This window comes from Barbus barbus (assembly GCF_936440315.1).
Source record: "Barbus barbus genome assembly, chromosome: 22".
Lineage (NCBI taxonomy): Eukaryota > Metazoa > Chordata > Actinopteri > Cypriniformes > Cyprinidae > Barbus > Barbus barbus.
Window position 1 is genome coordinate 13529540 of NC_136750.1, and position 18790 is coordinate 13548329.

The following is an 18790-nucleotide window of genomic DNA, read 5'->3' on the forward strand; positions in this document are numbered from 1 at the left end:
CAGGATTGCTGGTGAGACCCTGAATTTCCTCAGCTGTCGCAGATGGTACAGTCTTTGCCTGGCTTTCTTTACCTGTGTTTGGATGTGTGTAGTCCAAGTCAGGTTCTCGGAGATGTTTACACCGAGGTACTTGAAGCTGCTCACCCTCTCCACAGGGGTCCCACTGATCATAAGAGGAGTGTAGGGCTGCTGCTGTCTCTTCCTGAAGTCCATGATCAGCTCTTTAGTTTTGCTCACATTCAGAGAGAGACAGTTGTCCTGGCACCATGATGTGAGTCTCTCTACCTCGTCCAAGTATGCGGTCTCATCGTTGTTGGAGATGAGGCCCAGAACCACAGTATCATCAGCGAATTTGACAATAGATGTGGAGCTGTGAGAGGACACGCAGTCATGCGTGTAGAGAGAGTAGAGCAGGGGACTCAGGAAACAGCCCTGTGGGGCTCCTATGTTCAGAGTGATGGAGTTTGAGGTGAACTGGCCAACTTTCACCACTTGAGGTCTGCCGGTGAGGAAGTCTTGAATCCAGTCACAGAGTGAGGAGTTTAGGCCGAGGTCTGTGAGTTTAGATGCCAGCTTGATGGGGACTATAGTGTTGAAAGCTGAGCTATAGTCAATGAATAGCAGCCTTACATAATTTCCATTGTTGCTATCCAAGTGTGTGAGGGAAGAGTGGAGAACGTGAGAAATGGCATCGTCCGTGGATCTGTTTGGGCGATCTGAAGAGGGTCCAGAGTATCAGGGATGGAGGAGCAAATGTGGCTCTTTACAAGTCTCTCAAAAACCTTCATGACTATAGATGTGAGGGCAACTGGGCGATAGTCATTCAGGCAAGAGGGTTTATTGTTCTTTGGCACAGGGATAATGATGGATTTTTTGAATGAGGTGGGAACCACGGCGGTAGCAAGGGACTCATTAAAGATAGAAGTGAACAAACCAGCGAGCTGATCGGCGCAGGACCTCAGAACACGGCCGGTTATCCCATCAGGTCCGGCTGCTTTCCTGACGTTCACTCTCTTTAGCGCCCTCCGAACCTCATCCTCCGACACGGTGATTACAGGATCATCGCTGCTCTGCCTGTTGCTTCCAGACGCGCTGGTCGGCAGAAACGCGCCGCCGCCGTTGCCATCGAAGCGGCCGTAGAAGATGTTTAACTCGTCGGCCAGCAACGGATCTGCTCTCACCTCCGCGGAGGATTTGTTTCCGAAGTCACAGATGGTCCTCAGTCCCTGCCACATCCGTCGAGAGTCGTTGAGCTGGAAATGAGACTCAATTCTCTCTCTGTATCTGTGTTTGGCGGCTCTTACTGCGCGTCGGAGAGCATAGCACGATGCTTTGTACTCGCTCGTATTCCCAGACAGAAGAGCCTCATTGTAAGCGGCGGTGCGTGTGTTAACCGCGGCACGGATTGTTCTGTCCACCCACGGTTTCTGATTGGAGAATGTCCTTATCGTTATTGTTTCTGTAGCTTGCTCGGTTAGCGTGTTTACGAAGCTTAATGCTACATCCGTGAACTCGCTGACGTCAGAAGAACTCGCCCGGAACATGTCCCAGTCGACGTCATCAAGCGCCGCCTGCAGCATAGTCTCTGAGTGGGAGGACCAGCGCGTCACTACTCTCTGCACCGGAGGTTCCTGAACGAGCCTTTGTTTGTATCTCGGTGTTAGAAAGATGGCGGCATGGTCCGATTTGCCAAAAGCCGGTAGTGAGCGGGCTTTGTAGGCATCCTTGAACTGAGTGTAGCAATGATCCAGTGTGTTTGGTCCTCTAGTTGGACAGGATACATGTTGATAAAAGTTCGGCATGACCTGCTTGAGGTTGGCTTTGTTAAAGTCCCCCGCGATGATGAAGGCAGCGTCAGGATGTTTGTTAATGTGGCCGCTGAGCACATCGTGAAGCTTAGACAAAGCCAAGCCAGTGTCCGCCTGTGGTGGAATGTACACAGCAGTAACAATGATCGATGAAAACTCCCGGGGCAGATAAAATGGGCGGCAGATAATGGAAAGATGTTCCAGATGAGGCGAGCAGGAACGCGACAGAATGGAGATATTCCTGGGGTCACACCATTTCTTGTTGATCATGAAACATACTCCTCCACCCCTGGATTTACCGGCCTCTGCTGTTCTGTCCGTCCGAAAGACAGAGAAGTTATCACTCGGCATTACAGCAGTGTCCGGGACCGAGGACGAAAGCCACGTTTCTGACAAACAAAGGATGTTACAGTCCCTAATGTCCCGTTGGAAACTAATCCTGGCTCTAAGATCGTCCATCTTATTCTCCAAGGATTGGACATTAGCGAGGAGAATGCTTGGGAGAGGAGGACTGTGAGCCCTTTTCCTGAGTCTGACTCGAATTCCAGCGCGCTTCCCGCGGTGTTTCTTGAAAAGTTGATGCCAAAGAGCTTGATTTTGGTCTCATCTGACCACAACACTTTCCCCCAGTTCTCCTCTGAGTCATTAAGATGTTCACTGGCAAACTTCAGACAGGCTTGTATATGAGCTTTCTAGAGCAGGGGGACCTTGCGGGCACTGCAGGATTTTAGTCCTTTACGGAGTAGTGTCCCTTTAAATAGTTTAGTCCCTTTAAGAGAGTCCTCCTAATCTCATCTCATTACCTGTATAAAAGACACTTAGAAATCTTGCTGATTGATAGGGGATCAAATACTTATTGCACTCATTAAAATGCAAATCAAGTTATAACTTTTTGAAATGCGTTTTTCTGGATTTTTTTTTTCTGTCTCTCACTGTTCAAATAAACCTACCATTAAAATTATAGACTGATCATTTCTTTGTCAGTGGGCAAACGTACAAAATTATCAGGGGGTCAAATAATTATTTTTATAATTATCAAATAATTGTATTTTTTTAAATTATTTTAACACCATGGCACATGGATACGACACACCAGAATGACTTTTAACACTGGAAAAGAGTCAAGAGAGACAGAATGAAACGTAATCTGAGATTAAATGATTCGAGGACAGCAAAACTGCAGAAGTAAGACAAACTCTGTGTTGCAAGAACTAATGCTGACCCTGAAAACACAATGATAAACATCATATAAACCCAACTAGGGCTCAGGTGTGTTGTTCTGGAGAGAGCCAATGCATATAAACACACTCATATACACACATACAAACAGATGCTGAGGCACATAAGCAGATAACAATCTTATATGCTCATGTGCACTCAAACTGCTTCCAGATGATGCACCTGGGGTCTCAGAATCACCAGAGGTCAGGGTCTCATTGACCCAAATCGCATCTCCATTTTACACCATCATATTATACCGCATTACTTTATTATGACAGATAGTAGAGACAATGGGTGAGAGAAGTGTTCTCTGATTATTGTTGCATGAATATTGCATGAGTCTGATTCACTCTGTTCTTCTCAGATTATGGGTTATGTTCTCTAAAGTAATCATGACAGTTCAGCTTCCAACTAAATTTTACACCATCTACATGCACACACATATATACACACACACAGCCCCATCAGAAAAGTAGCAGGGAGAGCATGGTTACAGTAAACTCCTTGAACTGGCTGTGGTTGAAGTAATGAGCGTATCTGGGTCTCTGCCTGCAGTAAAAGTCTTTGATTCGGTTTGGGGCAGGGAAGCCAGTGCCTCTTGAAAAAAATTGGATGAGAAAATAATTCATAGTACAAAAATAAAACAACACAAATATTAAAAATATGACATTATATAGCGAAGAAATCACTAATTTGACAGTGTCCAAAAGTGACACCAGCTGAGTTGTGTTTTAATAGGACCCCTATGTCCTGCAGTGATAATGTATTTTTGTAGGCCAATCTGGAAGTTAGCATCACCCTGCTCCCTCAACAAAAACAATAGGAATGGATTATTGCAGAAAATATGAAAATATGCTCTGTTTTGTTTGTACACATTTTGTTCATCATGGTAATCTTCACAAATTAACACAACATTTATACATTTTGAAGCCTAAATGTCATATACTACACCATGTTCACATGACTTCCACCTCACCACCATTAAGCTTCTGGCATCTCTTTCAGTCTTTCTTTAAAAAGAAAAAAAAAAAAAGAAAGTCTGAGTTAGAATAGTTTGCAAGAGCACGATTATAAAACACAACGAGGCTGTGAAAATGGATTAGTTAATAGATTAATTAATTTGTTCGGTGTGATGTTTAGCCACTTTAAAAAATAACATTACTGATGTATTTTATGTCGTAGAATAACACGTTAGAATATCTTGAGCTTGTGTTAACCAAAGACATTAACCAAAAACCTGTTAAAAAAAAACCCATTGCCTTCAGTATGATGGAACCAAAAGTGCTAGAATGCTAACGTGTTTCTGGATTTGGGCCTACAGTATTACATCTGTGCATGCTGGGTTTGATGGAGGTAGGCTATTTGAGAATAAATGGGGTAAAGTCACATGAGAGGAGGCAATGCCTCCATTGCGCTATGATAGGCGTATTAAACTGTTCCTGTGATAAATCGTGCCTATTGTTTTTGTGCATGTTTTGCATTTAAATAATGGTGCTAATGTGAAGACTAATTAAAAAACTAATTAAACAACTCACTCACTTAGATACCACCGTTTTATATTATGTCAAAATCAAACTTGAAATGGCTTGAGAACATAATCTGTTTTTCTTTTTTGCATTCATTTAGTTATTATTTTTGAATAAATGAAGAGTTCAGATGCAAAAGCCTCTAAGTGCCGTTTGAAATTTTCTTCTAAAATTAGCGTTTTGATCAGATGAATGGGTTCTTTTCTTTGCCATTAAAGTAAAATAACTGAACATAAACATAAACATAGGAGTCTGAGAAAAATGACAATTTTAGAAGAACATTTAAGATGGCACTTGGAATATTTTGCATCTGAACTCTTCAAATGTAAAAATGCATATAAAACACCAACGTGAGGATATTTATACTTGGTTTTAACAAATAGGAAATTAATTACATGGTTAGTGTTATTAAATAGAATACACACTATATTGACAAAAGTATTGGGACACCTGATTATTACACCAACAGGGACTTTTAATCACATTGCATTCTAAACACATAGACATATGGAGACGGTCCCCTGTCTGCAGCAGCTTTAATTTTTTGGCAAGGCTTTTGGAGTAGTTCTGTGGAAAGTTTTGCTCAAGTCCAGTAGTGCATTTGTGAGGTCAGGCATGGATGTTGGAAGAGAAGGCCTGGCTTGCAATCTACGTTTGGGTTCATCCCAAAGGTGTTCGATGGGGTTGAGGTCAGAGCTTCAGTCAAGTTCTTCCACACCAAACTCATCCAACCATGTCTTTGTAGGCTTTGTGCACACTGTCACAGTCACGCTCCAATAGAAAAGTGTATTCCCCAAACTATTCCCACAAAGTTGAAAGCATAGCAATGTCTTAAATTTCATGGAATGCTGAAGCATTACGATTTCCCCTCACTGGAAAAAAAATAAAAGTGCATTTGCTTAGAAGCAAAAATGCATAATATAATAAGAGTTTCAGACAGATTTGTTTTTTATATATTTGTTCCTTTTTTAGAAACAGTAAATATAACAATTATTTTCTGAAAGTCAGCACAAAATGAATATTTAGTCCTTGTAGACAGCCAGATATATGTTATTTTTCTGATTATGTGCATCATACACTCATCCAGGCACGTTTACATGTAGAATGCATTTCTGAGTGTGTGTGTGTGTGTTAAGGCATTGTAATATGAGGAGTAGTGTGTCCCTGATCTCACATGAGTCACATGAGTCGTCTTCTGAACAACACTCCTAACTGATCAGTCACGGTTTATTTTGAATCACTATGCTATATAATACTTTCCGATGCTGTTTGACATCAGAACAATACATCTGCTTTACTCCCTTCATTATTCATTGAGAAACATGTTGAGTGATCAGTGCAAGTCTGCTGAAAGGAACTGCTGGTGCAGTAACTCCTTCTGTCCCCTCAGAGCCACTGGCCAGACGGCCTGCAGGAGTGCCTTTTAAGAGCAAGATTGACACTGACTACTGATTTTAGCACCTCTATCTCACTCTCAGGTTTAAACATCCCCACTTTACCTTGAGACAAACCTACATGTGGTGTGTGTGTGTATGTGTGTGTGTGTGTGTGTGTGCATGTTTATGTGGTTTATGAGGACACAAATTTGTATAATGACATGGGTATGACAGAGGTATTACAATATGAAGGTGGTTTATGAGGACACTGCCTATGTCCCCGTAATTCAAAAAGCTTAAAAAACATACTAAATGGTGTTTTTTGGAAAATCTAAAAATGCACAAAGTCTCCTGTGAGGGCTAAGTTTAGGTGTAGGGTTGGTGTAGGGCAATAGCACACACAGTTTGTTCAGTATAAAAACCATTAGGCCTATGGAGAGTCCCCATAAACCACAAAAACCAACATGTGTGTGTGTGTGTGTGTGTGTTGCTTTAAAAGCTATGTTTGGTCTCTGGATGGTTCTGCTCTGTTTGATACTGTCAGTGTAGACTGACAAATGTACACAGAGAATTATACATTACAAACAGTCCCCTACAACACAAGACTCCTTTTCTTGAGCTGTGCCATTGTTGTGTCATGCTCCTTTGTTTTTCTGCAGTATCCATTTGTCTTTGGTGCAGCTTATTTTGAGCAGCCCCTTTAATGTAATTTAAACGTCTTTCTCAATCTGACTGGAACCCAATCATTTTATTAAATTTTTTTGGTCCTCTCACTTTTGCATTGATAGTTGCTTTCTTCTGCAGTGCTGTCAGTTACAAAATACAAATTCACCCCAGAGGCTCAAAGACTTCGCAAACACATGTGCACTAACAATATCCAATAACAATCAATTGGACGGATGAGACGTTAAACCGAGGTCCTGACTCTCTGTGGTCATTAAAAATCCCAGGATGTCCTTCGAAAAAGAGTAGGGGTGTAACCCCGGCATCCTGGCCAAATCCCTGGCCTCTGACCATCATGACCTCCTAATCATCCCCCTACACTTGTCACGAATCCTGGCCATGCACTTCCACTCATTCACCACCAGAGGTCACCCGTTCAGCACATGGACTTTTCACACTACACAGCACATTGGACTCCATTTCCCACAATCCATTGCACTGACGACACGCAGCTGATTACACTGATCACACAGCTGAATTCACTAATCACCCCATCACACACACTATTTAACCTGGGACTTCCTCTTGCTCTGGGCCGAGTATTGTTAGCGTTTATCACTCATTCAGCGATAGCAACTTTACAGAGCCACTCTTATAGTCTTAGTCTTGCCTTGTTTTCCTGCCGTGTCTGACCCTGCCCGTGTTTACCCCTTTGCCTTGCCGTTTGGACTGTGTTTGCTCCCCGTTTGGATTATTGCTGTCGACTCTGGATTATCTCTCTGCCTTGCCCCTTCGGATACTGTTCGCTGATCGTTGACCCACGCTTGCTCCACGGATTGCTCTGTCTTGCCCTTGCCATACCTGTTTGCTGTCTCCTGACCCTGCCTGTATGACCATGTTGTTTAATAAAGCTTTGCATATGGATCCGCATGTCTCACGTCTCGTCAGCCCCGTAACAGAACTAATTGGCTTCATCACTCTGTCTCCTCTCCACCAATAAGCTGGTGTGTGGTGGGCGTTCTGGTGCAATATGGCTGCCATCGCATCATCCAGGTGGATGCTGCACATTGGTGGTGGTTGAGGAGATTCCCCCCTTCTATGTAAAGTGCTTTGAGTACCCTGAAAAGCGCTGTATAAATGTAACTAATTATTATTATTATTAATTGATCAATCAATACTAAACGAATAAATATATATTTAACTTTTTTTATTTAGTATTGTCTTGAAGTATTCTATGCTTTCCAAAGCTGCATTTATTGATCAAAAATACAATCATACAATTATTAATAATGGTTCTTATCATGCTAAGTATTCTTTGGTGATCATAGATGTCAAAAGTAAAGCACTTATTTAAAATATACATTTTTGTAACATTATAAATGTCTGCCCCATTTGATCAATTGAATGTGTCCTAGTTGAATGTATATTCAGGCGAGTACTAATTAAAAATATATATTGCAATATTGTATACATTTTTTTTTACACGATCCCACTTATTTTGTTAAAATTAGGAACATCAACCTAGATTATTAAATTCTGTAACAGTTGCTTTTCATGATACTTAAGATCTTAAACTAATATTAATGTACTGAAGAAAAAACAAACTTTGATGAATGACTTTCTGTGGCAAATTTTAGTACTGTAGGTCCATAGAAAACCTTTTTTTCTCTCTCGCTCTGTACAAAATTTTGTTTGCAACAAACGTCCACAACAAATATTTGGTCCTGGTGTATAGTATAAGCCTTTAGTCATGTTATTGTTTCTGCTTCTTTCTACCTTGGTCTGGGTCTCGAAAAGGGGATTGAGCTATTTCCTCGGTCACACTCTTCAATTTAATGTTGTTATGAACTGTCACAAGTTGACAGATGGATCCTTGGAAACTAATGGTAACGACAGGCTGTATACAGTATTACAGAACGTGCTGTGTAAGTTCTCGGGTGCTGGTTACGCATTAGCCATGTGTAATCTGTCACACATGCAGGTTTATTATCTGCAGCACGGTGAATCTGTTATTATCCTGCACCTTCATTCTCTGGTCTTGATGCAGAGAAATAAATTCATTCTGATAGTAGTACAGAGGTAATACACTCTCACTGCAGAATGTACCCGCTTGCATTTTCTCTCTTGCTCATCCTCATTTTCGCTCTCTGTCAGCACTTTTCTGCATTCCCAGCAAAGTTTATCACTAATCCCAACCCGCTTGATATCAATAAATCTCATTAAAAACAATTAATTCCCTTTCATCTGGTTCACTGTGCTCACACAGCTGTCGTGCCCATCTTCATACTTGCTGTGGAGTCACAAAACCTCTGTAATGTTTTGAACTGTTTATGGGATTTAGCACACTGCATCACTAAAGCTAAGTGGCGCTGTGTTAGACTACGACCAGTTTTATCAACACATTGCCAGCGGTATTGTTTTTCTGTGGTGTTCATAACCTCAGATGGCTAGCAATGCCTTTTCTATTCAACACAAAGTTTGGCTAGCTAGCATGAACTAGTAAACCTCTGCTGGTAGCTTTTTGTAACTAACTACACCATCTGGACCCAAATGAATTTTTTTCCTCAGCTGAAGGCCATTAAGATATTGCCTTGTCAACAAATATTGAAATTTGTGAATGTAAATGGTAACAGCTTAGCATTCATATAAACCTTTAATCAATCCCAATATTATTGTTCAGATACCACAAGCATTTTAAAAATGTTAAAGGGTTACTCGAACCCAAAATGAAAATTCTGTCATTAATCACTTACCCCCATGTCGTTCCAAACCCATAAAAGCTGTGTTCGTCTTCGAAATACAATTTAAGATATTTTGGATGAAAACCGGGAGGTTTGTGACTGTCCCATTGACTGCCAAGTAAATTATAGTGTCAATGCCCAGAAAAGTATGAAAACATCGTCAGAATAGTCCATCTGCCATCAGTGGTTCAATCTGAATTTAATGAAGCGACGAGAACACTTTTTCTGCTCAAAGAAAACAAAAACAACGACTTAATTCCATAAAAGCGCCATTTTGGAGAATATCCGTTGGATGCAAGCAGTGTACAACAGCAGAACAGCGTACACTGCTTGCGTCCAGCTGATATTCTCCAAAATGGCACTACGCTGCCACAGAGGAGACGAATTGTTGAATTAAGTTTTTGTTTTCTTTGACAGAAAAAGTGTTCTCGTCACTTCTTTAAATTCAGATTGAACCACTGATGGCAGATGGACTATTCTGACGATATTTTTCATACTTTTCTGGGCAGTGGAATTTACTTGGCAGTCAATGGGACAGTTACAAACCTCCTGGTTTTCATCCAAAATATCTTAAATTGTGTTCCGAAAACGAACTAAGCTTTTACGGGTTTGGAACGACATGGGGGTAAGTGATTAATGACAAAATATTCATTTTGAGATGAAGTAACCCTTTAAAACCACTGTTTTAAAAAAACTAAACAAAACCAAATTCTGTCTTTTGATGAAAATATCCTTTACTTATTAATTTTAAGTATTTCAATTGAAATGGGATCTACATTTTGTCAACAAAATAACATTTTAGTAGACAAGTGCAAATATTGAAACAATTGATATATTAATTTAAACATACCAAAATTTAACAAAAACACATTTAAAAAATGTCCCTGAAGTAAAATTATAACAATATTTTTTTTGTCCTTTTTAGTGGTGTTACTGAAATGCATCACAACATGAGTCACAACGTAACTGACAAATTCATTTTAGTACAGTTCACTAAAACTAGGTTTAAAAAATGCTTAAAAATTAAGTAAAAGAAAATCAATTTTGCCCTTTTCATTTGACGATGTACTCAACATAAAAACTTTATGGACATTAAAAAAATTATAATAAAAATTACAAAACACAAAATTACAAAAGCTTTAAAATTGAAATGAAAATGTTATTATAAAAGTATCAAAAACTAATAAAAACTATAATATGTCTCAATAATAAAATAATAATTAACCTGCCAGCAAAGCTAGTTTACTGGTTTTCATTGTTCAGCTTCATCTCATGCACCTCTAGATTAACTGGATAAAAACTAACTAATTTTCTCAAAACAACACTAGTAGACCTGAAAGAGAGACACTTCTTTTTATACAGTTGCATGTGTGTGTTTTATGTTTCAGCTAAGATCTACATTGAGAGATACTGTTTAGCTCCATGAAGCCTGAACCAGAAGGACACCAATGCCAAATCTAATATAAATATTTTATTTTCTCTCCCTCCTCTCTCTCTATGTTCCTGTCTGTATAGGAACCTTGGGAAATCTGGATTGAGAGTATCATGCCTCGGTCTGGGTGAGTATAACATTATATCAAAAAAAGATATTTCCATATGCTGTATGTTTTTGGTGCAGTAAATCAGCAGACAGAAGCAGAGACAGTTTTTGCAGAGTTTGTTTCTTTTTAACAGTTTATTAATCATGACACCATGCTGACTCTATCTAGCATTCTATAACAAACACACACACAATCTGTTTCTTGATGTCTGGGAAATGAGGACTGGGACTTGAACAGTGGGATATATGAACACAATTACAAAAGCTGAACTCCAGTAACCGGAGTGGGCCAGTTAGCTTCGGTACCTCCGAGACGACAAAAGGCAGACTCAGCTTTCAGAGTGAAGCAGGCGAACTTTTTCAGCAAAAGGCAGGTTCGAACTCGGGTCGATCGAGTCAAAAAGCACATGCTTTACCATCTACGCCACTGAAACTGATGTCAAAACAAGTGCCTTTTTGTCAGTGTTGACTATCCCAATCACACATTGGTGGGTGGAGTTAGTGTAAATAGCCTTTGCCAACAAGGCGGGCTATTTGCACCTAGTGTAAATAGACACTCCGGTTTTGGGAAAGGGGTCATGAATTAAGAACTTAAAATCAAAAGTCATTGTGCAATAAAAGCATTCTGTAAGTTTCAGAGCTCAAAACATTCTAATTAGTCTAAAAACAGCTTATATTGAAGCTAATCTGCCAAAACAACAGGTTCTGGAATGTGCCATTTTATGACATAATTGTCACAAGGATGAGTCGAGAATCCAAGAGCGAGTGCAAATGGTTTATTTAGTAACAACCAGGAACAGACAATCCGTTGTAGAATCGTGAAGAGTATCCAACTCTGTGCGGGTAAATCCCAGGTGAGTGCAGAATAGTCCAGTGCAGGTGGATCGTGAAGCAGGAACCCGGAGGGCTGACAAGAAACGAGACAACATTAACGAACCGACAACACACACTAAACACGCCAGCCTGATATAGGCAGCGCAACGAGCTGCAGCTGGTGCGCTCTGATTAACCAGCCAGCTGTAGCTACTAAGTGATACGTACATACACACGAAGCAAGATGAACACACAGACCCATGAACCGTGACAGTACCCCTTCCCCTAGGAGCACCCCCTGGCGCTCCCAGGAGAACCTACCTGGCGATTGAATTCGTCAATGAGAGAGTGATCCAGTATGTCTCTAGCAGGAACCCAACTTCTCTCCTCAGGACCGTAACCTTCCCAGTCCACCAAGTACTGAAAACCTCGTCCCCTCCGCCTCGAGTCCAGAATACGTTTTACCGAATAAGCTGGTTCCCCATCTACGAGACGCGGCGGGGGAGGAACCGGGACAGGCGGGTTAATGGTAGAATAAAAAACGGGTTTTAATTTGGATACATGAAACACCGGATGAATTCTCCTGTACACCGGAGGAAGTTTGAGGCGGACTGCCACCGGACTAATAATCTTAGTGACAGTAAAGGGGCCAATAAATTTGGGAGCAAGCTTATTACTGACGGATCGGAGAGGAATATTTTTAGAAGAAAGCCACACTTTTTGACCCACGACGTAAACGGGAGGTTTCGACCGGTGGCGATCGGCCTGCACCTTGGTGCGCGTCCCCACCCGGAGGAGGGTCTGTCTGGCCCTGCTCCAGGTGCGGCGGCACCTCTGGACAAAGGCGTGGGCAGAGGGAACCGCGACTTCGGACTCCATACTCGGAAAAAGAGGTGGCTGGTACCCTAAACTACACTCAAACGGAGATAGGCCCGTAGCAGAAACTGGTAACGAGTTATGTGCGTACTCAACCCATGAGAGTTGCTGGTTCCAAGAGGAGGGATTCTGAGAAGCCAAACATCGCAACATTCGTTCTAAATCCTGGTTGGCCCTCTCCGTCTGACCGTTACTCTGAGGATGAAAACCAGAAGAAAGACTAACAGTCGCCCCCAACAATTTACAAAACTCTCTCCAAAATTTGGAAACAAACTGAGGCCCCCTGTCAGAAACCACATCCATCGGGAGGCCATGTATGCGAAAAACGTGGTCAATGACAGCAACCGCTGTTTCTCTGGCAGAGGGTAATTTGGGCAGAGGAATGAAATGGGTTGCCTTCGAGAACCGGTCCACCACGGTCAAAACCACCGTGTTACCTTGAGAGGGGGGGAGGCCCGAAACAAAATCTAGCGAAATGTGGGACCAGGGTCTCGAAGGAACTAACAACGGCTGAAGGAGTCCAGCAGGGGGTCGATTGGAAGACTTAGAAACAGCACAGACTGAGCAAGCCAAAACAAAAAGGCGAATGTCACGAGCCATACCTGGCCACCAGAACCGTTGTTTAACGAGAAACATGGTACGATTAACTCCAGGATGACAGGCTACCTTGGAACAATGACCCCATCGGATAACTTCGGACCTTAATCTCTCTGGCACAAACAAACGACCCGGTGGGCATCCGGGCGGGGGCGTTACCCCTTGAGAGGCCGTGCGGACCTTCGACTCGATTTCCCAGGTGACCGCAGAAATAAAAACCCTCTGCGGTACAATGGGCTCAGAAAAAGACGGGCGCTCTGAATGATCAAAAATACGGGATAACGCATCTGGCTTGATGTTCTTAGATCCAGGACGGTAAGAAATAGAAAAATCAAATCGACCGAAAAAAAGAGCCCACCGGGCCTGCCTAGAACTTAACCTTTTGGCCGACTTGATGTATTCAAGATTCTTGTGGTCGGTCCAAACGACAAAAGGAACCCCCGAACCTTCCAACCAATGACGCTATTCTTCCAAGGCCAGCTTGACTGCCAGCAACTCTCTGTTACCAATGTCATAATTACTCTCGGCGGAAGACAAACGATGAGAAAAATACGCGCAAGGATGCACCTTGCCGTCTGCGAGGGAGCGCTGGGATAGAACCGCACCAACCCCCACCTCTGACGCGTCAACCTCCACCACAAACTGCCGGGACGGATCAGGGGCAACAAGGATGGGGGCTGAAACGAAGCAGCTTCTGAGTTTAGAGAATGCAGCTTCTGCTGCACTGGTCCACCTGAAGGCAGTCTTGGTAGAGGTTAAGGCAGTCAAAGGGGCGGCTAGCTGGCTGAAATTGCGAATGAAACGCCGATAGAAATTGGCAAAGCCCAGAAACCTCTGCAGGGCCTTGCGGGAATCTGGGGTTGGCCAATTTACCACAGCCTGAACCTTGTCGGAATCCATGCGCACCCCCTCAGCCGAGACGATGTATCCCAAAAAGGGAACAGACTGTGCATGAAAAACGCATTTCTCCGCCTTGACAAAAAGCCCATTCTCTAACAGCCTCTGAAGCACTCGCCTGACGTGCTGAACATGTTCCTGGAGAGAATGAGAAAATATCAGTATGTCATCCAGGTAGACATAAATGAACTGATCTACCATATCTCTCAGCACATCGTTGACGAGTGCTTGAAAAACCGCGGGGGCGTTAGACAGGCCGAAAGGAAGAACCCGATATTCGAAGTGCCCCCTGGGGGTATTAAAAGCAGTTTTCCATTCATCCCCCTCTCTTATGCGAACCAAATGATAAGCGTTGCGGAGATCCAATTTCGTAAAAAATGACGCCCCCTGCAGACGCTCGAAAGCCGACGACATCAACGGCAAAGGATAAGTATTCTTAACCGTGATGTCGTTCAACCCCCGATAGTCAATACAGGGACGGAGAGAACCGTCCTTCTTTTTCACGAAAAAGAAACCCGCACCAGCTGGAGAAGAAGAGGGACGGATGATCTTGGCTGCTAGAGAATCAGAAATATATTTCTCCATAGCCTCCCTTTCCGGAGTGGAAAGCGAATATAACTTGCCCTTAGGCGGAGACGTCCCTGGTAATAAATCTATAGCACAGTCATAGGGACGATGCGGAGGTAGAGAAGCGGCCCGAGACTTCTCCATCTCGATTGGAACGGTCCTGTCTGCTTAGCGGTGATATACCGTCCTCCACATTCAGTTAAGGACTTTCTACAGCAATTCACTGACTTCATTGGTAACATTGTTATTAAATTTGATCGTTTTTTATTGGTGGGCGATTTTAACATTCATGTCTGCTGTAAGGCAAACCCCCTGGCAAGGGAATTTATTAATATAATTGATGCCTTTAATCTGATACAGTGGGTTAAAAATCCCACTCATATCCACGGTCATACTCTGGACCTTATTCTTTCTTACGGGGTCGAAATTTCTGATATTACAGTTTCTGATTATATGCTCTCTGATCATAAGCCTATTTTATTTTCCATGTCTCTTCCTAGTCTTCCTCATGTCTCTACTAAAACGTCATCTATGTCCAGGGTTTACTCTCCTCAGTTCAGTGAAAGTTTTAGTCAGTGTTTTATTAAATCCTGTACTCATCTACTCCTGGACTCTCCGTTAGCAGACCTGGATGCGGATGAACATCTGAGTTTGCTAAATAGCATCTGGCTTGATGTATTGAATGAGACTGTTCCGCTAAAGCCTCTTAAGCACAAAGTTAAATCTGAACTGTGGTATACCGCTGAAACTCGGCTGTTAAGGCAAGCTTGTAGAAAGGCTGAGCGTAAATGGAAGAAGGACAATCTATACATCTCACTACAGTTGTTCAAAGACAGTTTATCGGCTTATCAGAGAGCCGCCAAATCGGCTAAGGCAACCTATTTTTCAAATTTAATATTACATAATCAGTCTAGACCTAAAATCATGTTTTCCGTTATCAATTCTGTTGTAAATCCCCCAGTCAATACTATGTCTGTTGCCTCTGTTGCTCTCTCTGAAACCTTCTCGAGGTTTTTTAAGGACAAAGTAGTTAAACTAGGATTGGTAACTCATACTCCCCCTATTGAGCTGCCTCTCCCCCCACAGTTGTCTGTATCCTGGGATGTCTTTGAACCTGTCTCCCTTCAATCACTCAGTGACGCTATTGCCAAGTTGAAACCTTCCTTTTCTTCATATGATGTTATCCATCCTAGGTATTTAAAGCAAATTGTTGACTCAGTTGGACCAGGTCTAATGTCCTTTTTAAATAAGTGTCTTTTAACTGGGGTGGTTCCTGCTTATCTGAAAGTGGCAACCGTCACACCTCTCCTCAAGAAGCCTTCACTCGATTCGTCAGTTTTAAAAAATTATCGCCCCATCTCTGTTTTACCATTTATCTCCAAGGTTTTGGAAAAGATTGTGTTTCTTCAACTCCAATCTTTCCTTGCTGTAAATTCTCTGTTTGAGCACTTTCAATCTGGTTTTAAGGCTGCCCACAGTACTGAATCTGCCCTTCTGAGAGTGTTAAACGACATTTATTTAGCAACTGATACGGGTGACTCTGTGGTCCTCGTCCTCTTAGATCTATCAGCTGCTTTCGACACCATTAACCATTCTGTATTAATTAATAGATTGAAATCTTGGGTGGGTCTCTCTGGCACAGTTCTAAAGTGGTTCCAGTCATTTTTATCTGACAGGAAATTTGTGGTTAGGTTAGGAGAATTTTTATCTTCCACTGCTTCTCTCCCCTGTGGCCTTCCGCAAGGCTCGATTTTGGCTCCCTCTCTATTTTCATTATACATGTTACCTCTGGGATCTATCTTTAGAAAACATGGGGTATCGTTTCACTTTTATGCCGATGATACTCAAATCTATTTACCTTTTAGAAAAAATGATCCACTGGCCATGACTGCTCTTTCATCCTGTTTAGGTGAGGTTAAATCCTGGTTATCTCAAAATTTTTTATCCTTAAATAAGGAGAAAACGGAAGTAATTGTTTTTGGCCCTTCAGAACATATGAAAGCATTTAATTTTGACTTGGGATCCCTATCGGCTTTTAGGTCTCCACAGGTACGAAATCTGGGAGTTATCTTGGATGACTCATTAAAATTCGACAAACAAATTTCTTCAGTAATTGGGTCCAGTTTTCGTCAGCTCCGTATACTTGCAAAAATTAAACATTTCCTCACTGATAAGACTTTGGAGATGGCGGTGCATGCTTTTATCACGTCACGTCTTGATTATTGCAATTCGTTATACTGTGGCATTTCTAAAGCCCAAATTGCCCGACTTCAGTTGATCCAAAATGCTGCCTCAAGATTTCTTTTGAAAAAGAAAAAAAGGGATCACGCTACTCCACTTTTAAAGGCCCTTCATTGGTTGCCAGTACAATTTAGAATACATTTTAAAATTGTACTATTTGTTTTTAAATCTTTGCACAATCAAGCACCCGGCTACCTATCTGAACTGTTGCATCAGTATATCCCCTCAAGAAGCTTAAGATCTGGTGACCAGAATCTTCTTTTAATACCACACTCCAGACTTAAACGTAGAGGTGACCGTGCCTTCTCTGTAATTGGTCCTCGTCTCTGGAATGACCTGCCAGTGGAAATTCGAATGGCCCCGAGCTTGACCATTTTTAAGTCTCTGTTAAAAACCCATCTGTTTTCATTGGCTTATTAGGTTTTATTCCTGCCTATTATAATTTTTCTGATACTGTTTTATTTTGGGTTCTTTGTTTTAATCTGTTTGCTTGTTTTAATTACTTTTATGATGCTGTATCTTTTGTGAAGCACTTTGGTCAGTCTCGTGGCTGTTTTAAATGTGCTATATAAATAAAGTGAACTTGAACTTGAACTTGAGACTTACTAAACACTCCCTTCAGGTCGAGGTACTCCCATGGCACGTTAGACAGGTCCGTATGTTCATCCTGAAACACAGAACCAGACACAGGAGAACATGCAGACAACAAACAGGAAGAATGACAATAATCACTCCAAGCGAGAATAGCATCTTTGCCCCAGTTTATGTGGGGATTATGGAGCTTGAGCCAGGGGTGTCCCAGGACCACAGGAGCAGCGGGAGTGTCAGTCAGGAGAAAGTCAATCTTCTCTGAGTGTTGTCCAGAGGTAATGAGTCTTAAAGGGGCAGTAGCATGTGTGACTGAAGGTAAGGATTGGCCATTAAGCGCTACCACAGAGATAGGTTGAGAGAGCGCCATCACAGGTATCTTGAGGCTGTGGGCGAGACCAATGTCTAAAAAATTACCCTCTGCTCCCGAGTCCACTAAAGCCTCACAATCATGAGTCCAAGACTGCATCTTCAGCTTTACCGGAAGATGAGTGGCTGAAAAAGAGGATTTGTTAAATGAAATTCCACCCGTCAGTAACCTCTTACCTACTGGCGGGCACTGGCTTTTACTGGACATTGTAGGGCGATGTGACCGGCAGCACCACAATATAAACACAGATCCCTTTCCCTGCGTCTCTGCCTCTCCTGCGGTGACAGACGAGATCTGCCCATCTGCATGGGCTCTGGATCTAGAGGAGAAAATACAGACTCATCAGGGAGTGATGAAAAGTGCCCGTGTGGAAAGACCGAAGGTCCCCGGAATGTCTGCTGGCCCCGCCTCCGCAACCTGGTATCCACCCGAATGGCCAGATCAATGATTTTATCCACGCCGGTGGGTAAATCCGATGCATATATCTCGTCCTTCACGGCATCAGAAAGCCCAAATAAGAACATGTCCCATTGAGCTTCCGAATTCCAGCCACTCTCCGCAGCCAACGTGCGAAATTCAATGGAGTAATCGGTTACGGTGCGTTCCCCTTGACGTAACTCCGCGAGCAGTCGCGCTGCTTCTCTGCCCGAGGCAGCGCGATCAAACACCTTCTTAAGCTCCTGAGAAAATGCCTGGAAAGAACAGCAGCACGGAAGCTTCTGCTCCCACACGGTAGTTCCCCAACTAGCTGCCCGTCCTGAGAGCAGCGTGATAACAAAAGCCACCTTAGATTCCTCAGTGGGAAATGATGAAGGTTGGAGGGAAATATAGAGCGAGCATTTAGCCAGGAAAGGACGACATAACTGGGGCTCCCCGGAATAAAAGGCTGGAGATGGTAGACGAGGTTCGGCTGAACGGACAGGCTGATCCACAAGAACAGGAGGGTTAGACGGGAGCGGTTGCTGA

General features: G+C 42.6%; 1 protein-coding gene across 1 annotated transcript in view; it reads left to right on the forward strand.

Moving 5' to 3' along the window:
- LOC306888537 (voltage-gated potassium channel subunit beta-2-like) overlaps positions 1 to 18790 on the forward strand; it is a gene marked incomplete at its 5' end in the record, with an annotated part of 204950 nt that overhangs the window by 101507 nt on the left and 84653 nt on the right. The window contains one exon of the mRNA XM_079446899.1: positions 10851 to 10894. Within this exon, the coding sequence (XP_079303025.1) occupies positions 10851 to 10894 (44 nt within the window). The remainder of the gene's footprint in view (positions 1 to 10850; positions 10895 to 18790) is intronic.